The sequence below is a fragment of the Nerophis ophidion genome, linkage group LG24 (assembly GCF_033978795.1).
Source record: "Nerophis ophidion isolate RoL-2023_Sa linkage group LG24, RoL_Noph_v1.0, whole genome shotgun sequence".
Classification (NCBI taxonomy): Eukaryota; Metazoa; Chordata; class Actinopteri; order Syngnathiformes; family Syngnathidae; genus Nerophis; species Nerophis ophidion.
In genome coordinates, this window is record NC_084634.1 from 7,094,874 (window position 1) to 7,116,552 (window position 21,679).

At 42.9% G+C, this 21,679-nt stretch overlaps 2 protein-coding genes across 4 annotated transcripts in view; both read left to right on the plus strand.

Moving 5' to 3' along the window:
* The window catches only part of sgpp1b (sphingosine-1-phosphate phosphatase 1b), a 47,513-nt gene extending 38,183 nt beyond the window's left edge, over positions 1 to 9,330 (plus strand). The window contains exon 3 of the mRNA XM_061886147.1: positions 87 to 9,330. Coding sequence (XP_061742131.1) covers positions 87 to 638 — 552 coding nt within the window. The 3' untranslated portion in view covers positions 639 to 9,330. The remainder of the gene's footprint in view (positions 1 to 86) is intronic.
* Positions 9,331 to 12,875: 3,545 nt separating this feature from the next.
* On the plus strand, positions 12,876 to 19,121 carry wdr89 (WD repeat domain 89). 3 transcript variants are annotated; one of them, XM_061885912.1, is made up of 3 exons: positions 12,921 to 12,978; positions 13,040 to 13,129; positions 17,504 to 19,121. In XM_061885912.1, coding segments are annotated over exons 2-3 (1,149 nt in total). In that variant the 5' UTR covers positions 12,921 to 12,978; positions 13,040 to 13,127; the 3' UTR covers positions 18,651 to 19,121. The 3 variants fall into 3 exon arrangements, with proteins under 3 accessions (XP_061741897.1, XP_061741896.1, XP_061741898.1); XM_061885913.1 differs by lacking the exon at positions 13,040 to 13,129 and having other exon boundaries at positions 12,876 to 12,978; XM_061885914.1 differs by lacking the exon at positions 13,040 to 13,129 and having other exon boundaries at positions 12,926 to 12,973.
* Positions 19,122 to 21,679: the final 2,558 nt, after the last annotated feature.

The following is a 21,679-nucleotide window of genomic DNA, read 5'->3' on the forward strand; positions in this document are numbered from 1 at the left end:
AAGTTCATTATGACGATGTTAGAGCAGAAGTATTTTCTGCAGAACATCACACGGTCTCAGATGTTGTGACACTTTCATCCCTGCAGGACGTCATCGTGGGAGTGATCTACAGCGTGGTCATCCTCCTCGTCTTGCTGCCGGCGTTGGACGCCATCGACCACTTTGTGCTGACCTGCGTCTACGCCCCGCTGGTCATCGTGAGTCTCCACCTGAGCCTGGGCCTCTTCTCCTTCACTCTGGACACGTGGAGCACGTCCCGAGGCGACACGGCGCAGATCTTGGGCTCGGGCGCCGGCGTGGCCCTGGCGTCCCACGTCAACCACCGCCTGGGCCTGATGCCGGACCCGCTGGCGGAACGTCTCCCCCTGTCGCTGCCCGCCCTCAGCGGGGGTCTGGTGGGGGCGGCGGCGCTGCGTTTCCTGCTGGGCGTGCTGGTCCTGGTGGCCACGCGGGCGCTGATGAAGGCCCTGACCATCTCGCTGGTGTGCCGCGTCTTGGCCATTCCTGGCGACGACGTGAGGAAGGCGAGGCAGCACATGGAGGTGGAGCTTCCCTACCGCTACATCGTCTACGGGACGGTGGGCTTCAACGTGCTCTTCCTGGTGCCGCTCATCTTCAGCTACCTGCCGCTCTGTTGACCGCCTCCTTGCCAGTGACAGCACGGCGCCCCCTGATGGCGTCTGCCCTATTCACGGTTATCGGAATAACACTTTCTTCGACGGATCACTACTGATTCCCGAGCACCAACGTTGATTTGCACTGACGACATCCGGGCAGGAAGTCTTTTTTTGCGGACGCAAACGAGCCGTCAGCTCTGTGCTCACTTGCCCTTCCTGTTCGGAGAAAAGCACAAGCCGGCACATAAGATCCACTTTGAAGACCTAATGTACACTGTAAGAACCGAAGTCGTGTTGTCTTTTCCACACGAGTGGTGCTACACCATTTTTACCGCTGGTTTCACAATCGATTTCAATCCGCGATACAATGAGAGATATTTTTCCAAGATTCTTTAGTTAGACATCAATCGTAGAACTGTGATTGGTCGATTGGGACCTCTTGTTTTGACCCGGCCATGTTTGATACTTTTTAACAGATTCATCACTCAATCAATCAACGTTTACTTCTATAGCCCTGAATCACGAGTGTCTCAAAGGGCTGCTCAAGTCTCAACAACATCCTCGGCTCAGATCCCACATCAGGGCAAGATAAAAACTCAACCCATCGGTATGACAATGAGAAACCTTGGAGGGGACCGCAGATGTGGGGACGTTCCCCTGGGCGACCGGTGCAATGGACGTCAAGTGGATCGAACATAATAGTGTGAGAGTCCAGTCCATAGTGGATCGAACATAATATTGTGAGTCCAGTCCGTAGCGGATCGAACATAATATTGTGAGTCCAGTCCATAGTGGATCGAACATAATATTGTGAGTCCAGTCCGTAGCGGATCGAACATAATATTTTGAGTCCAGTCCATAGTGGATCGAACATAATATTGTGAGTCCAGTCCGTAGTGGATCGAACTAAATATTGTGAGTCCAGTCCACAGTGGATCGAACATAATATTGTGAGTCCAGTCCATAGTGGATCGAACATAATATTGTGAGTCCAGTCCATAGTGGATCGAACTAAATATTGTGAGTCCAGTCCATAGTGGATCGAACTAAATATTGTGAGTCCAGTCCATGGTGGATCGAACATAATATTGTGAGTCCAGTCCATAGTGGATCGAACATAATATTGTGAGTCCAGTCCGTAGCGGATCGAACATAATATTGTGAGTCCAGTCCGTAGCGGATCGAACATAATATTGTGAGTCCAGTCCATGGCGGATCGAACATAATATTGTGAGTCCGGTCCATAGTGGATCGAACATAATATTGTGAGTCCAGTCCGTAGTGGATCGAACTAAATATTGTGAGTCCAGTCCATAGTGGATCGAACATAATATTGTGAGTCCAGTTCGTAGTGGATCGAACACAATATTGTGAGTCCAGTCCGTAGCGGATCGAACATAATATTGTGAGTCCAGTCCGTAGCGGATCGAACATAATATTGTGAGTCCAGTCCGTAGCGGATCGAACATAATATTGTGAGTCCAGTCCGTAGCGGATCGAACATAATATTGTGAGTCCAGTCCGTAGCGGATCGAACATAATATTGTGAGTCCAGTCCGTAGCGGATCGAACATAATATTGTGAGTCCAGTCCGTAGCGGATCGAACATAATATTGTGAGTCCAGTCCGTAGCGGATCGAACATAATATTGTGAGTCCAGTCCGTAGCGGATCGAACATAATATTGTGAGTCCAGTCCATAGAGGATCGAACATAATATTGTGAGTCCAGTCCATAGCGGATCGAACATAATATTGTGAGTCCAGTCCGTAGTGGATCGAACATAATATTGTGAGTCCAGTCCATAGTGGATCGAACATGATATTGTGAGTCCAGTCCATAGTGGATCGGACATAATATTGTGAGTCCAGTCCATAGTGGATCGAACATAATATTGTGACTCCAGTCCACAGTGGATCGAACATGATATTGTGAGTCCAGTCCACAGTGGATCGAACATGATATTGTGAGTCCAGTCCATAGTGGATCGAACATAATATTGTGAGTCCAGTCCGTAGTGGATCGAACATAATATTGTGAGTCCAGTCCGTAGCGGATCGAACATAATATTGTGAGTCCAGTCCGTGGTGGATCGAACATAATATTGTGAGAGTCCAGTCCATAGCGGATCGAACATAATATTGTGAGTCCAGTCCGTAGCGGATCGAACATAATATTGTGAGTCCAGTCCGTAGCGGATCGAACATAATATTGTGAGTCCAGTCCGTAGCGGATCGAACATAATATTGTGAGTCCAGTCCGTAGCGGATCGAACATAATATTGTGAGTCCAGTCCGTAGCGGATCAAACATAATATTGTGAGTCCAGTCCACAGTGGATCGAACATAATATTGTGAGTCCAGTCCATAGCGGATCGTACATAATATTTTGAGAGTCCAGTCCATAGCGGATCGTACATAATATTTTGAGAGTCCAGTCCATAGTGGATCGTACATAATATTTTGAGAGTCCAGTCCATAGCGGATCGTACATAATATTTTGAGAGTCCAGTCCATAGTGGATCGTACATAATATTTTGAGAGTCCAGTCCATAGTGGATCGTACATAATATTTTGAGAGTCCAGTCCATAGTGGGGCCAGCAGAGGATCATTTTGAGTCAGCAGCCCTGAGACTTCCCCAACTGATGCACAGACGAGCGGTCTACCCTGGGTCCCCACTTTGGACAGCCAGCGCCTCATCCGTGGTCACCGAATCAGTTGTTGTTGAGCTTTAAGAAGACCTCTTCAAATTGTTCACAAAACTAGAAAACGAGGCTACGTTCACACTCCAGTTTTTCGTTTTTTTTCTTTGTAAATTCCGATCTTTTCGGCGGCTGTTCAAATTACCCCCCAAAAAAGTGATTTTTAATGTGAATGCAATCCGACCCGACGTGATGTTTACGGAAGTAGAAATGGCTTCCGCTGGTCTTGCGATTTCAAGGTTTTTGTGCAATCAAAGTCAACATTTTCTGAACCAAATTATTGCGCGTATAAGACAAGTACTTAAGCTCTGGCAGTTTTGCGTTTCGGCGAATAATCGGTGGATGCTAGTTCCCAAAACGATATTTTCACCGATTTGTCAACTATTTCTTTTGTAAAAGTTTATTTTGGCAGACTATTATGACGCTTCACGCTATTTGATGACGTTCTGATCGGATGAAGGCTCACATCTAGGATGGATCGCTTATACATCCCATTTATTTCCTCATACCAAAGCGATTAAAAAAAAATTGGGAATTGCACTGTTCACACGGACTTTAAAAAAAAATGTGATACGGATCGCATACAAGAATTGACAAATCCTTATTGCCTTTTTGTCGCACAGTCGACGCAACATTGAGTAATTCTACAGAAAATAACTGGGTTTCTTTATTTCCAAATAGCCTAATGTTGCGATAAAGAGTTGAAACGTTAAAAAGTAATCAAAACTATACATTTGTCAGGGAAAACTCACAGGTGACCAAATAATCCATCCGTCCAACTTCTTCCGCATATCCGAGGTTGGATCAAATGGGCAGCAGCCTAAGCAGGGAAGCCCAGACTTCCCTTTCCCCAGTCACTTGGTCCCGGGGGATCCCAAGGCGTTCCCAGACCAGCCAGGAGACATAGTCTTCCCAACGTGTCCTGGGTCTTTCCCCTGGCCTCCTACTGGTCGGGCGTGCCTGAAACACCTCCTTAGGGAGGCGTTTGGGTGGCATCCTGACCAGATGCCCGAACCACCTCATCTGGCTCCTCTCGATGTGGAGGAGCAGCGAGCCTCTTGAGCTTCTCACCCTATCTCTAAGGTAGAGCCTTGCCACCTGCGGAGGAAACTTTTCGGCCGCTTGTACCCGTGATCTTGTCCTTTGGGTCATGACCCAAAGCTCATGACCATAGGTGAGGATGGGAACGTAGATCGACCGGTAAATTGAGAGCTTTGCCTTCCGGCTCAGCTCCTTCTTCACCACAACGGATCGATACAGCGTTCGCATTACTGAAGACGCCGCACCGATCCGCCTGTCGGCCTCACGATCCACTCTTCCCTCACTTGTGAACAAGACTCCGAGGTACTTGAACTCCTCCACTTGGGGCAGGGTCTCCTCCCCAACCCGGACGGAGGTGGCACTCCACCCTTTTCCGGGCGACAACCTTAGACTCGGACATAGAGGTGCTGATTCTCATTCCGGTCGTTTCACACTCTGCTGCGAACCGATCCAGTGAGAGCTGAAGACCCTGGCCAGATGAAGCCATCAGGACCACATCATCTGCAAAAAGCAGAGACCTAATCCTGCAGCCACCAAACCGGAACCCCTCAACGCCTTGACTGCGCCTAGAAATTCTGTCCTTAAAAGTTATGAACAGAATCGGTGACAAAGGACAGCCTTGGCGGAGTCCAACCCTCACTGGAAACGAGTCCGACTTACTACAGCCACCAAACCGGATCCCCCCAACGCCTTGACTGTGCCTAGAAATTCTGTCCTTAAAAGTTCTGAACAGAATCCGTGACAAAGGACAGCCTTGGCGGAGTCCAACCCTCACTGGAAACGAGTCCGACTTACTGCAGCCACCAAACCAGATCCCTTCAACGCCTTGACTGTGCCTAGAAATTCTGTCCTTAAAAGTTATGAACAGAATCGGTGACAAAGGGCAGCCTTGGCGGAGTCCAACCTTCACTGGAAACGAGTCCGACTTACTGCAGCCACCAAACCGGATCCCCCCAACGCCTTGACTGCGCCTAGAAATTCTGTCCATAAAAGTTATGAACAGAATCGGTGACAAAGGACAGCCTTGGCGGAGTCCAACCCTCACTGGAAATGAGTCCGACTTACTGCAGCCACCAAACCGGATCCCCCCAACGCCTTGACTGTGCCTAGAAATTCTGTCCTTAAAAGTTATGAACAGAATCCGTGACAAAGGACAGCCTTGGCGGAGTCCAACCCTCATTGGAAACGAGTCCGACTTACTGCAGCCACCAAACCGGATCCCCCCAACGCCTTGACTGTGCCTAGAAATTCTGTCCTTAAAAGTTATGAACAGAATCGGTGACAAAGGACAGCCTTGGCGGAGTCCAACCCTCACTGGAAACGAGTCCGACTTACTGCAGCCACCAAACCGGATCCCCCCAACGCCTTAACTGCGCCTAGAAATTCTGTCCTTAAAAGTTATGAACAGAATCGGTGACAAAGGGCAGCCTTGGCGGAGTCCAACCCTCACTGGAAACGAGTCCGACTTACTGCAGCCACCAAACCGGATCCCTTCAACGCCTTGACTGTGCCTAGAAATTCTGTCCTTGAAAGTTATGAACAGAATCGGTGACAAAGGACAGCCTTGGCGGAGTCCAACCGTCACTGGAAAAGAGTCCGACTTACTGAAGCTACCAAACCGGATCCCCCCAACGCCTTGACTGCGCCTAGAAATTCTGTCCTTAAAAGTTATGAACAGAATCGGTGACAAAGGGCAGCCTTGGCGGAGTCCAACCCTCACTGGAAACGAGTCCGACTTACTGCAGCCACCAAACCGGATCCCCCCAACGCCTTGACTGTGCTTAGAAATTCTGTCCTTAAAAGTTCTGAACAGAATCCGTGACAAAGGGCAGCCTTGGCGGAGTCCAACCCTCACTGGAAACGAGTCCGACTTACTGCCGGCAATGCGGACTAAGCTCTGACACTGATCTTACAGGGAGCGGACCACCACAATCAGACAGTCCGATACCCCGTACTCTCTGAGCACTCCCCGAGGGACAAGGTCGAATGCCTTCTCCAAGTCCACAAAGTACATGTAGACAAATGAAAATAAATTTGTTGCTGACTTTTGAGACCTTTATGAATGAGGGGGTCCCGTTTGGCTCCTCAGGGTAAGAGTGTATAGTCGATGTCAAACTTGCGCAAGGGTTCAGACGGAACCGTACTAGAACACCGTAGGTTCTACAGAGCGTGTGGGCGAACTATCGGACCCGGGATTTGATGTCCGTGAAAAATTGCGACCTCTATCGCGTTCGGAATGCAGTTCGTTCGGATAAAGATCGGATTACGCGAAAGAGGCCTGGGTCAGATTCCGAGACGTCTGAATTGGAACAGTTCCTACCAACATGAAAAAATGTAAACCACGGGAAAAAAGGGCGGTGTGAACGTAGCCACGGATGCTATGCTAGTAGTCCACTTCAGACTTGCAGGGTAGATCTTCAAAATGTACCAAAAACTTCCTCACACCGACACGATCGCTCGTTCCTGGGTTTTGCGGCCGACTGAGCGCGCCGGACTTCCACAAAGGTCAGGACCACGACCTGGGATCTCACCTGTAAACAAGCGACCATTTTATACGAAGACTTTCAGCCTGAATCCCAGGCAGGACCCAGAACCTTTTTTTCTCAGGTGACCAAATATGGCGGCTCAACCGCCAGCCCAGCTCCACTTTAGCGCCCTCTAGTGCCTAACGAGGTCATTGCAGGGTTTTCCACGTGGCCTTTCTGCACTTCACCCAGGTGCAAACTCTACCAGCGTCTATATCAGGGGTGTCCAAACTCAACCCGGCGAGGTCCCATCATTTTGCAACATGTTTCGCTGGAAACGATGGAAAGCGCCACCTGACACGGGAAAGTTATCACACATTTTAAAGAAATTCCAAACTCTACTGCCATCTGGTGGCTAAAGTGGATATTGGAAATGTTTCACGTGTCGGGTAAATGTGGCCACGTGAATCCCTTTCTTACTGTACTTCAACTTTTATAATGGAAAAGACGCTCAAATGAGTTAGTACAGTAGTACCTCAGTTTTTGACTAATTTGTTCCCAAAGGTCTGATAAAAACCGAAGCAATCCCCCCAATAAGGAATAATGTAAATCCTATTCAGCCTTTTTTTTAACCAGGTAAAATCCCATTGGGATCAAAGATCTCCATTCATGTGTTCCAGCCCAAAACATGAACACGAAACACATTCTTTATAAAACATTCCAAGTTTCACATGCAACATTTTTTTTTTCCTTTTAAAAACACATTCTGCGTGTTTTTTAATCTCCTTTTAAGGATAAATATACATTTTGTGGAGTAAAAAAAATACATTGTCATTGGCCATTAAAACCTCTAAAGGCTTATTGTCCACATGCGTGGACAGCACCTTTTTAGCTATTATTTACAAAATTGTGTACACTACTGAATTGGGGTCTTATGGCCACTTATGTGGACACTTATACTGATGGTGTCAGAAGAGTAAAACATTCAATGGAATTTGGGAAAAACTAGTGTAAAAAAATAAGAATCAGCATGTCACTAAACATGACGTACACGTTTGTGTACTTATGGACTAAGTACATCGTATCAAAATATGATTCTTAGTTTTTATTGTAATTAGGGTCTAATGAGCCCAAATAGAAAAGAGAAATTAAAAATAAAAAAAACATGTAAACAAACAACTTGGGCCTCAAGAGATAAAAGGAGAGCAAACGGTGTGGTTCAGTATCAAGGCCTCTGATTGGCTTAGCCCCAAGCATCGGGTTAAAGGAGTTATTTCCTGTTATAAATGGTTGTAAACAGTTTTTTTTTTTTTTTGCGCTCTTTGAAAGTATTTGATCATTCCTAATTTACAGAAATCCATGAGGGAATATTGCGCATATAAATGATGAATAAAATGTACAAACGAGAAAATTCCCACGGAAATTTTGACGGGGTCGGAATTCGAAATGTTAAAAAAACGGCCAAGTTTGATGGAGTAGCTGCGACGAGGTGGCGACATGTCCAGGGTGTACACTGCCTTCTGCCTGAATGCAGCTGAGATAGGCTCCAGCCACCCCTTCCCCCCCCGCTACCCCGAAAGGGACAAGCGGTAGAAAATAGACAGATGGATGATCGAGTAGGAACATTTGATTTATTTGTTTTCTAGAACCAACAATGGGGGGAATTTTGTTGACTTTCTTGGCGAAATTGAACACGCGGCCTCCATAAACGGGACATTTTCCTAGAGAGGACACGTGTGTCGACGTTTTCGCCGAAACACGTGACATCGGAATAAAAAATGTGGCCGTGAGGACAGGTTGTTCACCAAAAAAAAGCGTATTTCCAGGTCTACAGCATCCGCTTTAATGGGGGAACCCCGATGGCGCTCGCCTCCTTCCGATGGCGCTCGCCTCCTTCCGATGGCCGCCCGGCATTAACCAAACATCGGATGTAAAAGCAGACAAGTGTGTGAACACAATGAGACGTTCAACACCGAGCTACGAGAAAGTAGGACTGAGCTACAAGAGGAGGCATTCTCCATTTTAAAGATTGCGTACCTATTCAACAGGCCCATAGTTTCCGGAATAGCGTCACCATGGTAACACGAAATGATCCTCACTATAAATACTTCCGTCGTCCTCATCGAGACCTTTCCGACGCTATAAGATATGTAGGGGTTTGTTGGTTGGTTCGTCGCCCATTAATCGCCAAAGTTTAGGATAGATAACTAAACTAAAATATGAGCAGTGTTAATATGAGCTGCAGGCCCATAATTAAATATATTGAACGCTCTTATTTTGGTACGAGTTTGGGTTAGAATTGGTAAGTGTTTCTCACCTTCTTTACCAAAAGTGCTGGCACTCACAACTTTATTCGGCCCCGTGCTGAATGACTTCCGAGCTGGGTTATGGCTTCTATGGTGAAAATAATGGATTCCTACACCCTTGCATGCTTCTTGTCGGACTTCTAGGAACTATTTTTGATACGCCGTGTTTTAATTCAGTCCAAATAAATCCGATAAATGTGTCGAGTCATCGTTTTATTCCCGTGGTCTGGCAACCTTTTGATGGCGTCAGCTCGGACCCGGCAGCTGCGCGGTGGTGGTGGTGGATTCACTCGAGTCCACATGTGGCCGTGATGTGGTTTTTTCCCCCTGGCCAGGGTTCCGCTTGGCGCTGCAACAAAGACAAGCACCACATTCCCGCAGGGAACCAAAAAGTCCGAATGAGACTTTGCCTGTTTTCGAACAGGGTTGTGCAAGCTGGGCTCGAACCCGGAACCCTCAAGTTGCTGCTCATCCTCTCAACCACTAGGGGTGGGAACCTTTGGGATTGGATTCCGATTCCTGGGGTGACGATTTGATTCAAATTGATTCGTGCAATTTGGTATTATGATTAAAATTAAACTTTTTCCAATGGTCTTAAAAACTACTTTTTTTATATTCCTATCAAAAATATTTTGGCACAAAACATTTTTAAATCAATATTTGAAAATTATGAAGAAAATCAATGTAAATGTCTTTTCGAGCAGGGATTCTCAAACTAGTACTGTACGCCGGCGCCATCTAGTGGTTCCGCCCACTAATCCTTTGATTACTACAGTGCTTTATTTTCCAATATTCCAACAGTATAATGTAAATATGCGTGTTAAATAAAACCCCTGCCTTGTTTTTTTTAATGAATACTTAGCCCTACTTTGCTACTGTAATATAAAACTAGTCATCATGGTGTTTTCTGAAATATTGGGACCCACTGATTATGATTCTTGATCTTCTTTGAAATATTTGCAACCAAGAATCACTAAAAGTAAATAAATATAAAGTGGGGCAAAAAAAGTATTTAGTCAGCCACCGATTGTCCAAGTTTTTCCACTTAAAATGATGACAGAGGTCTGTCATTTTCATCATAGGTACACTTCACCTGTGAGAGACAGTATGTGAAAAAACAATCCAGGTATTCACATTGTAGGAATTTTAAAGAATTTATTTGTAAATTATGGTGGAAAATAAGTATTTGGTCCACCATCAAAGGAGGTTTTGGCTCAAAATCTCACGATACATTCATTCTTTCCTTAACACGGATCAATCGTCCTGTCCGCTTAGCAGAAAAACAGCCCCAAAGCATGATGTTTCCACCACCATGCTTCACAGTAGGTGTGGTGTTCTTGGGATGCAACTCAGTATTCTTCTTCCTCCAAACACGACGAGTTGAGTTTATAGCAAAAAGTTCTATTTTGGTTTCATCTGACCACATGACATTCTCCCAATCCTCTGCTGTATCATCCATGTATCCATTTTGGTATAAACTCAACTTTATATATATATATATATATATATATATATATATATATATATATATATATATATATGCACCTTTTTTTGACTGTATGTATTTTTACACACATATATATATAATGTGTGTGTGTATGTATATAAAGCGTGCTGTACAGCCTTTAAACGTCCCCAGCAAGACATAACTGATTAAAAAGCGAATGTTCAAACGTTGAATATTTATTATTTACACATTTATAACTCAGTGATAACAGCTGAAGACCAAAATAAAGTGTTTCGGAAGCGTTGAAGATTGGTGACGAGTAGCAGCTGCTGCCATCTGCTGGACACCAAGGAATAACAGCTACATGAATACTTCCGGTTTAAAAAAAAAAAACATTAGTAAAACTCTTGCTTTACTACTTAAAGTAAAACAAAAACACAATTATATTATACACTAACAATTATTTTGTTCGTCTAATCGTAATAATTGCAAACGAAGTGTACCGCCTGAGTTGTCCACAGCGTGCTCGTAACAACCTTCAGCTACCGCGCATGCTCTGCGCAACTGTGGCATTCTGGGTAATGTAGTTCTCATTTTATCTAGCTCATAATATCACAATAATGATAACCATGGCTTTAATTGATGACTGGCCGGATGTCGCACGAAATGTGTTCAAATGAGAACAGATTGATACAGAAGTTCGTCACACAAAAATATAATGTTGTGTAGCGTATGAAAATAATGAAATAGAAAAGTTCATAGAAAACTATATGAGGTCAAGTAAAGATTATTCATGTTTCCGTGTCAAACTGTATGATTTATGAGAGTAAGGCCTACATTTTCTATTTGGCTTAATGGGTTACAATTAATGTGAGTGTGAATGTTGTCTATCTGTGTTGGCCCTGCAATGAAGTGGCGACTTGTCCAGGGTGTATGCCGCCTTCCGCCTGATTGGAGCTGAGATAGGCACCAGCGCCCCCGGCGACCCCAAAAGGGAATAAGCGGTAGAAAAGCCTAAATTGATATCTTTGTTAAAAAACATTTCAAATGATTTAGGTTGCCCATTTTGTCTTTTTTTTAAATTTAGTATTATCTGTATTTTATTTAGTTTTATTTCCTTATTGTTGAAAGTGCCTTGACTTTTGTGTAAATTGAAAAGGTTTGTTGTTCAATAAAAAAACAAAAAACAGCCGGTGAAAAAGGAAAATCTTTTTTGGGGTCGACTTCCGGTCTGCTCACACGCTAAGCCTTGTGGGTAATGTAGTCACACTGTAAACACCAAGAGAGTTTGAACGGTGCGGTCATTTGTTTTATTTTTTGTTACTCCTCGACATGTTTCTTTTTTTACTTTTGTTCTCTCTCGGCATTTTTTTTAATAACTTGATTATCGTTTACAAATCTGTAAAATCGTTAAGATATTTTGTTTCCCCCCACATTTGAAAATGATTTGTTTTAAGTTGGTATTTCTTGCCATCGTGAAAGATGGCGTTTATTATGGACGGACCGTTTTTTTTTTTTTTTTTTTTTTAAGTTTTGTATGATTATCCGAGCAATAAAACACATTCACGAAATGAGAAAGGAAATAAAAAAGCATTTAAAAAGTAAGAAGAGGAAAAATAAAATAAAAAAATGTGTTGTTCCCGGATGCGGAACTATTAAGAGTTCAAAAGCCCTTAAATTGATATCTTTGTTAAAAAAACATTTCAAATGATTTAGGTTGCCCCTTTTGTCTTTTTTTTTATTTAGTATTATCTGTATTTTATTTAGTTTTCTTTCCTTATTGTTGAAAGTGCCTTGACTTTTGTGTAAATTGGAAAGGTTTGTTGTTCAAAAAAAAAAAAAAAAAAAACAGCCAGTGAAAAAGGAAAATCTTTTTTTGGGTCGACTTCCGGTCTGCTCACACGATAAGCCTTGTGGGTAATGTAGTTACACTGTAAACACCAAGAGAGTTTGAACGCTGCGGTCATTTGTTTTATTTTTTGTTACTCCTCGACACGTTTCTTTTTTTACTTTTGTTCTCTCCTGGCATTTTTTTTAATAACTTGATTATCGTTTACAAATCTGTAAAATCGTTAAGATATTTTGTTTCCCCCCACATGTGAAAATGATTTGTTTTAAGTTGATATTTCTTGCCATCGTGAAAGATGGCGTTTATTATGGACGGACCGTTTTTTTTTTTTTTAAGTTTTGTATGATTATACCAGCAATAAAACACATTCACGAAATGAGAAAGGAAATAAAAAAAAAAGTAAGAAGAGGAAAAATAAAATAAAAAAAGAAACAAAAAAATTTGTTGTCCCCGGATGCGGAACTATTATTTGACCGGATGTTCTCCCGGTGTGTACAGACTGTGACACAGTCGTCCGCCATGCAGGTTCTGTCTCCCCGAGAGTGAAGTGAGGTAAGAAACATGTCAATTACCAAACTTAATAAGAAACATTTGTCCATAACCAACTTTAAAGAGGTCGTTTGGCCCCAAAAAGAAGAGAAAACGACAGAAGGTTTGGCCAGACTGCGAGGCAATGACGACACATTTAGTGTCTGTTCTACATGTAGGTGCTCGGCCAGTAGTTCACTCGTCCTTAACTTTTGTCGGCCTTTGTCCAAACTTTGTCTTTTAAAACTCCGAAGACATGACAATGACATTAAATAATAGCGCTAATGTGCCTGATAAAGTTTAAATCCATGAAGGAAAGAAGAAGGTGAATGAATGTTTATAAGTGAATACATTGACATATGGATATACAATTGTTTCCTTTAGTATTTTTTTTTACGAATTAAGTAACGTTTATGACAACCTTTTTACAAAACACAACATAGAATGTGAGTTATAACAGGATAAGGCAAACATTTATCATTTGTTTTGTATATTGTACATATTACATATTGTTATGAAAGTGTCTGTTACTACATTATATATACTTGCAGTGTGTATTTTGTACATATTACATATTGTTATGAAAGTGTCTGTTACTACATTATATATATATTTGCAGTGTGTATATTGTACATATTGTTATGAAAGTGTCTGTTACTACATTATATATATACTTGCAGTGTGTATATTGTACATATTGTTATGAAGGTGTCTGTTACAGCATTATATATATACACTTGCTGTGTGTATATTGTACGTATTGTTATGAAAGTGTCTGTTACTACATTATACATATACTTGCAGTGTGTAGAATTGTAAATATTACACATTGTTATGAAGGTGTCTGTTACTATATTATATATATACTTGCAGTGTGTATATTGTACATATTGTTATGAAGGTGTCTGTTACAGCATTATATATATACACTTGCTGTGTGTATATTGTACATATTGTTATGAAAGTGTCTGTTACTACATTATATATATATATACTTGCAGTGTGTATATTGTACATATTGTTATGAAAGTGTCTGTTACTACATTATGTATATACTTGCAATGTGTATATTGTACATATTGTTATGAAGGTGTCTGTTACTACATTATATATATACTTGCAGTGTGTATATTGTACATATTGTTATGAAGGTGTCTGTTACTATATTATGTACATACTTGCAGTGTGTATATTGTAAATATCACACATTGTTATGAAAGTATCTTTTACTACATTATATATACTTGCAGTGTGTATATTGTACATATTACATATTGGTATGAAAGTGTCTGTTACTACATTATATATATACTTGCAGTGTGTATATTGTACATATTGTTATGAAGGTGTCTGTTACTACGTCTCATATATATATATATAGATAGATATATATTGGATTCCTTGTGCCATCTTAGATGTATGCTAACATCTCTTATATTAGCATGCTAATGTTAATTCTAACTTTTTAACAAATTTTGTATGTGTAAACCTAAAAATCATGGTTTTGGATACATGGCGTAATCTTCGAAATATGGTAATATCTTTTATATTGGCATGTTATCTTTAGCATGCAAAACATTGATGCTATCTTTTTCTTTATTTTTTATGTGTAAACCTACAAATCATAACTTTGGATGCTTGGTGACATCTTAGATGTATGCTAACGTCTCTTACATTAGCATGCTAACGTTTAATGCTATCATTTGAGCAAATTTTGTATGTGTAAACTTAAAAATCGTGGATTTGGATGCATGGCGCTGTCACGCCAAATTTCTTCCCCCCTATAAAAACCTTCCCCCTGGAAGATATTTGGCGTGACAGCCCCTCTAATGCCTGAAGGACCCCAATGAGGGCGTGATAATACCAAGTTATATGACTCTTAAGGGTTCCAGCTGCAAAATTAGCGCAGCCAAAATAGCTTGAAAGGTTAGCATGCTGGAATGCTAATATTTTTTCCTCACCGTTATTTTTCACCAATGACAAACAGCCAATTATAATGTTTTTAAAACAGGCAGCTGTGTGGGCTGCTTTAAGGTCCTTCCACCCTCATTGGGGTCCTTCAGGCATTAGAGGGGCTGTCACGCCAAATGTCTGACAGGGGGAAGGTTTTTGTAGGGGGGAAGAAATTAGGCGTGACAGCGCCATCTTAGAAATATGTTAATGTGTTTTATTTTAGCATGCTAACATTAAATGCTATTTCTTTAATTTTGTATTTGTAAATCTAAAAAATATGGATTTGGATACTTTGGGCCACCTTAGAAGTAGGCTGACGTCTTTTATATTACTTTAGCTATCTTTTTAGCCAATTTGTATGTGTTAACCTAAAACAACATGGATTTGTATACTTGGCGCCACCTTAGAAGTATGCTAACGTCTTTTATTTAGCATGCTAACAATACAAGCTACATTTTTTAGCTAATTTAGTATGTGTAAGCCTAAAAATCATGGATTTGGATACTTGGCGCCATCGTAGAAGTATGCTAACGTCTCTTATATTAGCATGCTAACATTTAATGTAATTTTTTTTTTAGCTAATTTGTATGTGTAAACCTAAAAAAACATGGATTTGGATACTTGGCGCCATCGTAGAAGTATGCCAACGTCTCTTATATTAGCATGCTAACATTTAATGTAATTTTTTTTAGCTAATTTGTATTTGTAAACCTAAAAAAACATGGATTTGTATACTTGGCGCCACCTTAGAAGTATGCTAACGTCTTTTATTTAGCATGCTAACAATACAAGCTAAATTTTTTAGCTAATTTAGTATGTGTAAGCCTAAACATCATGGATTTGGATACTTGGCGCCATCGTAGAAGTATGCCAACGTCTCTTATATTAGCATGCTAACATTTAATGTAATTTTTTTTAGCTAATTTGTATGTGTAAACCTAAAAAAACATGGATTTGGATACTTGGCGCCATCGTAGAAGTATGCTAACGTCTCTTATATTAGCATGCTAACATTTAATGTTATTTTTTTTAGCTAATTTGTATGTGTAGACCTAAAAAAACATGGATTTGTATACTTGGCGCCATCGTAGAAGTATGCTAACGTCTCTTATATCAGCATGCTAACATTTAATGTTATTTTTTTTAGCTAATTTGTATGTGTAAACCTAAAAAAACATGGATTTGGATACTTGGCGCCATCGTAGAAGTATGCTAACGTCTCTTATATTAGCATGCTAACATTAATGTAATTTTTTTTAGCTAATTTGTATGTGCAGACCTAAAAAAACATGGATTTGTATACTTGGCGCCACCTTAGAAGTATGCCAACGTTGTTTATATTAGCTTGCTTACAGTAAAATGACAACTTTTTAGCTAATGTTGTATGTGTAAACCTAAAAATCATGGATTTGGATACTTTTTCACCATCTTAGAAATATGCCGGTTTCAACAGGGGTCAGGGGCACAGGTAGCAGACTCATCAAAATTTCCGCGGGAATTTTCTAGTTAAAGGCCTACTAAAAGCCACTACTACCCACCACGCAGTCTGATAGTTTATATATCAATGATGAAATATTAACATTGCAACACATGCCAATACGGCCTTTTTAGTTTACTAAATTGCAATTTTAAATTTCCCGGGAGTTTTTTCTTGAAAACGTCGCGTAATGATGACGTGTACGCTTGACGTCACGGGCTGTTAGGGATATGAGCGCTGCACACACACACAGCTAAAAGTCGTCTGCTTTAACCGCATAATTACACAGTATTTTGGACATCTGTGTTGCTGAATCTTTTGCAATTTGTTCAATTAATATTGTAGAGTTGGGAAGCTTTAGCCTTTAGCCACACAAACACACGGTGATTCCTTGTTTAAAATTCACGGAGGTGAAACTTTACTATGGATCAGAGCGGACATGGATCCCGACTACATGTCAACCAGCAGGTTTCGGTGAGAAAATTGTGGTTAAAAAGTCGCTTCTTACCGGATATCAGCTGAGCTAGTGCCGCCCATACAGCTGCTGTCGACTTCCCTGAGACACTGGCGTCAACACCCGGGCATGGACGTACACTTCCGACTATCAGGTACTGTTAAGCTCACTAAAACACTAGCAACACAATAGAAAAATAAGGGATTTCCCAGAATTATCCTAGTAAATGTCTCTAAAAACATATGAATACGTCTCAATGCAATTGCGTTTTTTTATTTTTTTTTCTAGTCCGTCGCTATCGATATCCTCAAACACGAATCTTTCATCCTCGCTCAAATTCATGGGGATATTGTTGTTTTTTGGTCAGAATAACTGTTTTTGTCAGAGGCTCCAATTAAAAATAATGTGAATATGTGAGGAGCCATCAACATGTGACGTCATCGTCTGCGACTTCCGGTAGAGGCAGGGCTTTTCCCCAGTTGCGAACTTTATCGTGGATGTTCTCTACTAAATCCTTTCAGCGAAAATACGGCAATATCGCGAAATGATCGAGTATGACATAGAATGGACCTGCTATCCCCGTTGAAATAAGAACATCTCATTTCAGTCGGCCTTTAAAGGCTGTTGTTGAACGTTTGACTCATCTTGTCGTTTGTCTGCTGAAGGAGTTTGGATGTCACCATGGAGGTTTTGGAGGACAAGTTGAGAAGTTTGTCCATCGACCGGCGAACTCACCCCAAGAAGCTCACTTACCTCCTGGGCATGGCCCAGCAGCCAGAGGGCGTGTTGGCGGTGTCCTGCTCCAACATGAGCATCCACCTGCACCACAAGGAGACGCTGAAGCTGCAGGCCGAGTATCGCGGCCACGGCGGACCGCTCTGCGCCCTCGCCTTCGCTCACGCCTCCCCTCACCTCCTCTACTCGGCTTCCGCGGACGGGACGGTGCGCGCGTGGGACGCCCGCCTCCCGGGGTCGGACTCGGCCCAGCTGTTCCGGAGCGACTCGTCCCACAGCTTCTGCAGCTTCGACCTGAGCTGCGGCGACGTGCTGCTGTGCGCCGGCACGGAGCAGGTGGACGAGGCGGACAGCTTCCTGGTCTTCTGGGACGCCAGGAAGCCCGGCGGGTCCCTGCTGGGCGTGTACTCCGAGTCGCACAGCGACGACATCACACAGGTGCGCTTCCACCCCCGCGACAAGGACCGCATGGCGTCCTGCGCCACCGACGGCCTCGTCAACGTCTTCGACCTGAGCCGGGGCTCGGAGGACGAGGCGCTGCTGGCGACCTTCAACGGCGACTCCTGCGCCAGCTCGCTGTGCTGGTGTGGCGATGACTACCGCCGGCTGCTGTGCCTCAGCCAGGACGAGGGGCTGCACCTGTGGGATCTGACCCGGCTGGACACGGAGCAGCCGCTCGCCGTCTTCAGCTGCCGAGACGTGCGCGGCCTGGCGCCCACGGCCCCCGGCCGCTTGGATTACATGGTGGGAGGGGCCTGGCTGGAGGACGCCGGCAAGCTGCTGGTGGTGGGGGGCGACAACGCCGGCGGCCTCCACCTGATGGAGTGCGACGACGGGGGACCGCGTCTGCTCAAGAGTCTCCGCGGCGGACACGCCGCCACCGTGCGCTGTTTCCTGTGGGACGCGGCGGCGGGGGCCCTGTTCACGGGGGGAGAGGACGCTCAGCTGTTGCTCTGGAAACCAGGGGGGGCGGAGCTGACGGCGGTCAAAAAGGAGTCCATGAAAAGTTGTTCCGCTTTGAAAAAGAAATCCAGACCTCACAGGAAACATTATTACAGCACCACCGTGCAGAGGTGAGGTGGTTTCATCAGGACTGCAGGTGGAAAGAAAATGTCTACTTTACATAACAGAAGAGCAAAAAGATCATCCATTGTAAAAGTCAATGTCCATGGATACTTGCCCTTTGCTACAGGTGCATGCTCACCTGTACGGCTGTGACAGGGGGAGACCGGCTATGTTTTTAGCTCAATAGTAGTACCCTGCTCTTTCACAAGGCCGGCCGAGAGAAAGAGAGAGAGAGTCCAAAATCGTTAGGCCGAGCTGTGAACACCACTATCAACAAAGCGCACCTTTGTGCATTCACGCACAGCATACAACTTTTGGTGGACGAAAGAGTAAAAGATTTTACATGTCAACAAACTGTTGCGTCACAGTCCACACCATGGTGAGTTCAAGAACCGCCGACATTGGAAGGACAAAACAATGTTCACCAGATACTCTCATCAGTGAAGCGTGCACACAAACATATTAAACTGCACTTTCTAACAACTGGGAAGGTTTGTGTCATGTTTGTTCCTCAAACTAAAAACATACTAAAACAGAAAAAATATTCTTCCCTCCCCAAACGCTCCAGGGAGCCACTAGGGCGGCGCTAAAGAGCCACATGTGGCTCAAGAGCCGTGGGTTGATGACCGCAGGTCTAACTATAATTATTTTTAGGTTATTCACGTTCTATGGAGCAATGTGTATTATTGATAGCTGTAATAGCTACAGTAGAAGCATTTAAGTCTCACCTTAAAACTCATTTGTATACTCTAGCCTTTAAATAGACTCCCTTTTTAGACCAGTTGATCTGCCGTTTCTTTTCTTTTTCTTTTTCTTCTATGTCCCACTCTCCCTTGTGGAGGGGGTCCGGTCCGATCCGGTGGCCATGTACTGCTCGCCTGTGTATCGGCTGGGGACATCTCTGCGCTGCTGATCCGCCTCCGCTTGGGATGGTTTCCTGCTGGCTCCGCTGTGAACGGGACTCTCGCTGCTGTGTTGGATCCGCTTTGGACTGGACTCTCGCGACTGTGTTGGATCCATTGTGGATTGCACTTTCACAGTATCATGTTAGACCCGCTCGACATCCATTGCTTTCCTCCTCTCCAAGGTTCTCATAGTCATCATTGTCACCGACGTCCCACTGGGTGTGAGTTTTCCTTGCCCTTATGTGGGCCTACCGAGGATGTCGTGGTGGTTTGTGCAGCCCTTTGAGACACTAGTGATTTAGGGCTATATAAGTAAACATTGATTGATTGAGTATGGGGAGCATTATTATTTTTTCAAAGACATAATTGTCGTGCTGTAGGAAATAAAAGTCTATATTTGCTTGCTGAACGCAATTATTTGGAGTCGAACGTATTCGACTTATGTTACGTAACTTCCTAGCATCCTTTTTAATCTGCTAGCGCACATGCTAACAGCCTCAGTTGTGGCATTTGGGGAGCCGTGTCGCGGCGCCGCCAGCCTGGGTCGAAAAAAACGTTCTTTTAATTTGGGACTTCCTGTGGGCCGAATCCAATATACACACACACACACACATATATATATATATGTGTGTGTGTATATATGTGCGTATTTATATATATTTACACACATATATACACATGTATGTGTGTGTATGTATATCTGTATATATATTCCTCGCACACTAATTGACTGAAAGAGTACGCACTTGATGTCACGTTATCGATGGAAAAATGCGTTTTTAGACAACATGATTTGCCTGAGTGGCTAGGAGACACCGAGAGTAACAAACGGTAGCAAATGGATTGGAAAGGACATATTAAAAAAAAAAAAAATTTTTTTTTAAAACTTGGGACTTCCGGCAAATTCGACTTATGTTACGTAACTTCCTAGCATCCTTTATAATCTGTTAGCGCGCATGCCGCCGGCCTGGGTCGAGAGCTTCATCGGCGAGCGGCATCGACGCCTCTGTATAATGTAACTATATATATGTACGTGTATATATATATATATATATATATATACACACACACGTGTGTATATATATTTACACAAATACAGTATATACACATGTATGTGTGTGTATGTATATATGTATATTTATTCCTCACGCACTTCCTAGCATCCTTTATAATCTGTTAGCGCACGTGCCGCCGGCCTGGGTCGAGAGCGTCATCGGCGAGCGGCATCGACGCCTCTGTATAATGTAACTATATATATGTACGTGTATATATATATATATATATACACACGTGTGTATATATATTTACACAAATACAGTATATACACATGTATGTGTGTGTATGTATATATGTATATTTATTCCTCACGCACTTCCTAGCATCCTTTATAATCTGTTAGCGCACATGCTAACACCTTCCATTGTTGTGGCATTCGGCGAGCCACGTCGCCGTGCCGCCTGCCTGGTTCGAGAGCGTCGTCGGCAAGCGGCATCGGCGCCTCGGTATAAAGCATATATATATATATATATATATATATATATATATATATATGTGTATATATAAAAATGTGTGTATATATATATATATATATATATATTTAAATAAATAATAAATGGGTTGTACTTGTATAGCGCTTTTCTGCCTTCAAGGTACTCAAAGCGCTTTGACACTACTTCCACATTTACCCATTCACACACACATTCACACACTGACGGAGGGAGCTGCCATGCAAGGCGCCAACCAGCACCCATTAGGAGCAAGGGTGAAGTGTCTTGCTCAGGACACAACGGACGTGACGAGGTTGGTTCTAGGTGGGATTTGAACCAGTGACCCTCGGGTTGCGCATGGCCACTCTTCCACTGCGCCGCGCCGTATATATGTGTGTGTGTGTGTATATGTATATATAAATATATATATGTATATATATATATACATATGTGTGGGTATGTATATATGTATCTGTATATATATTCCTTGCGTACTAATTGACTGAAAGAGTGCGCACTTGATGTCACGTTATCGATGGAAAAATGCGTTTTTAGACAACATGATTTGCCTGAGCGGCTAGGAGACACCGAGAGTAACAAGAGGTAGAAATCGGATTGGAAAGGACGGATCAAAGAAAGAAAAAAAAAC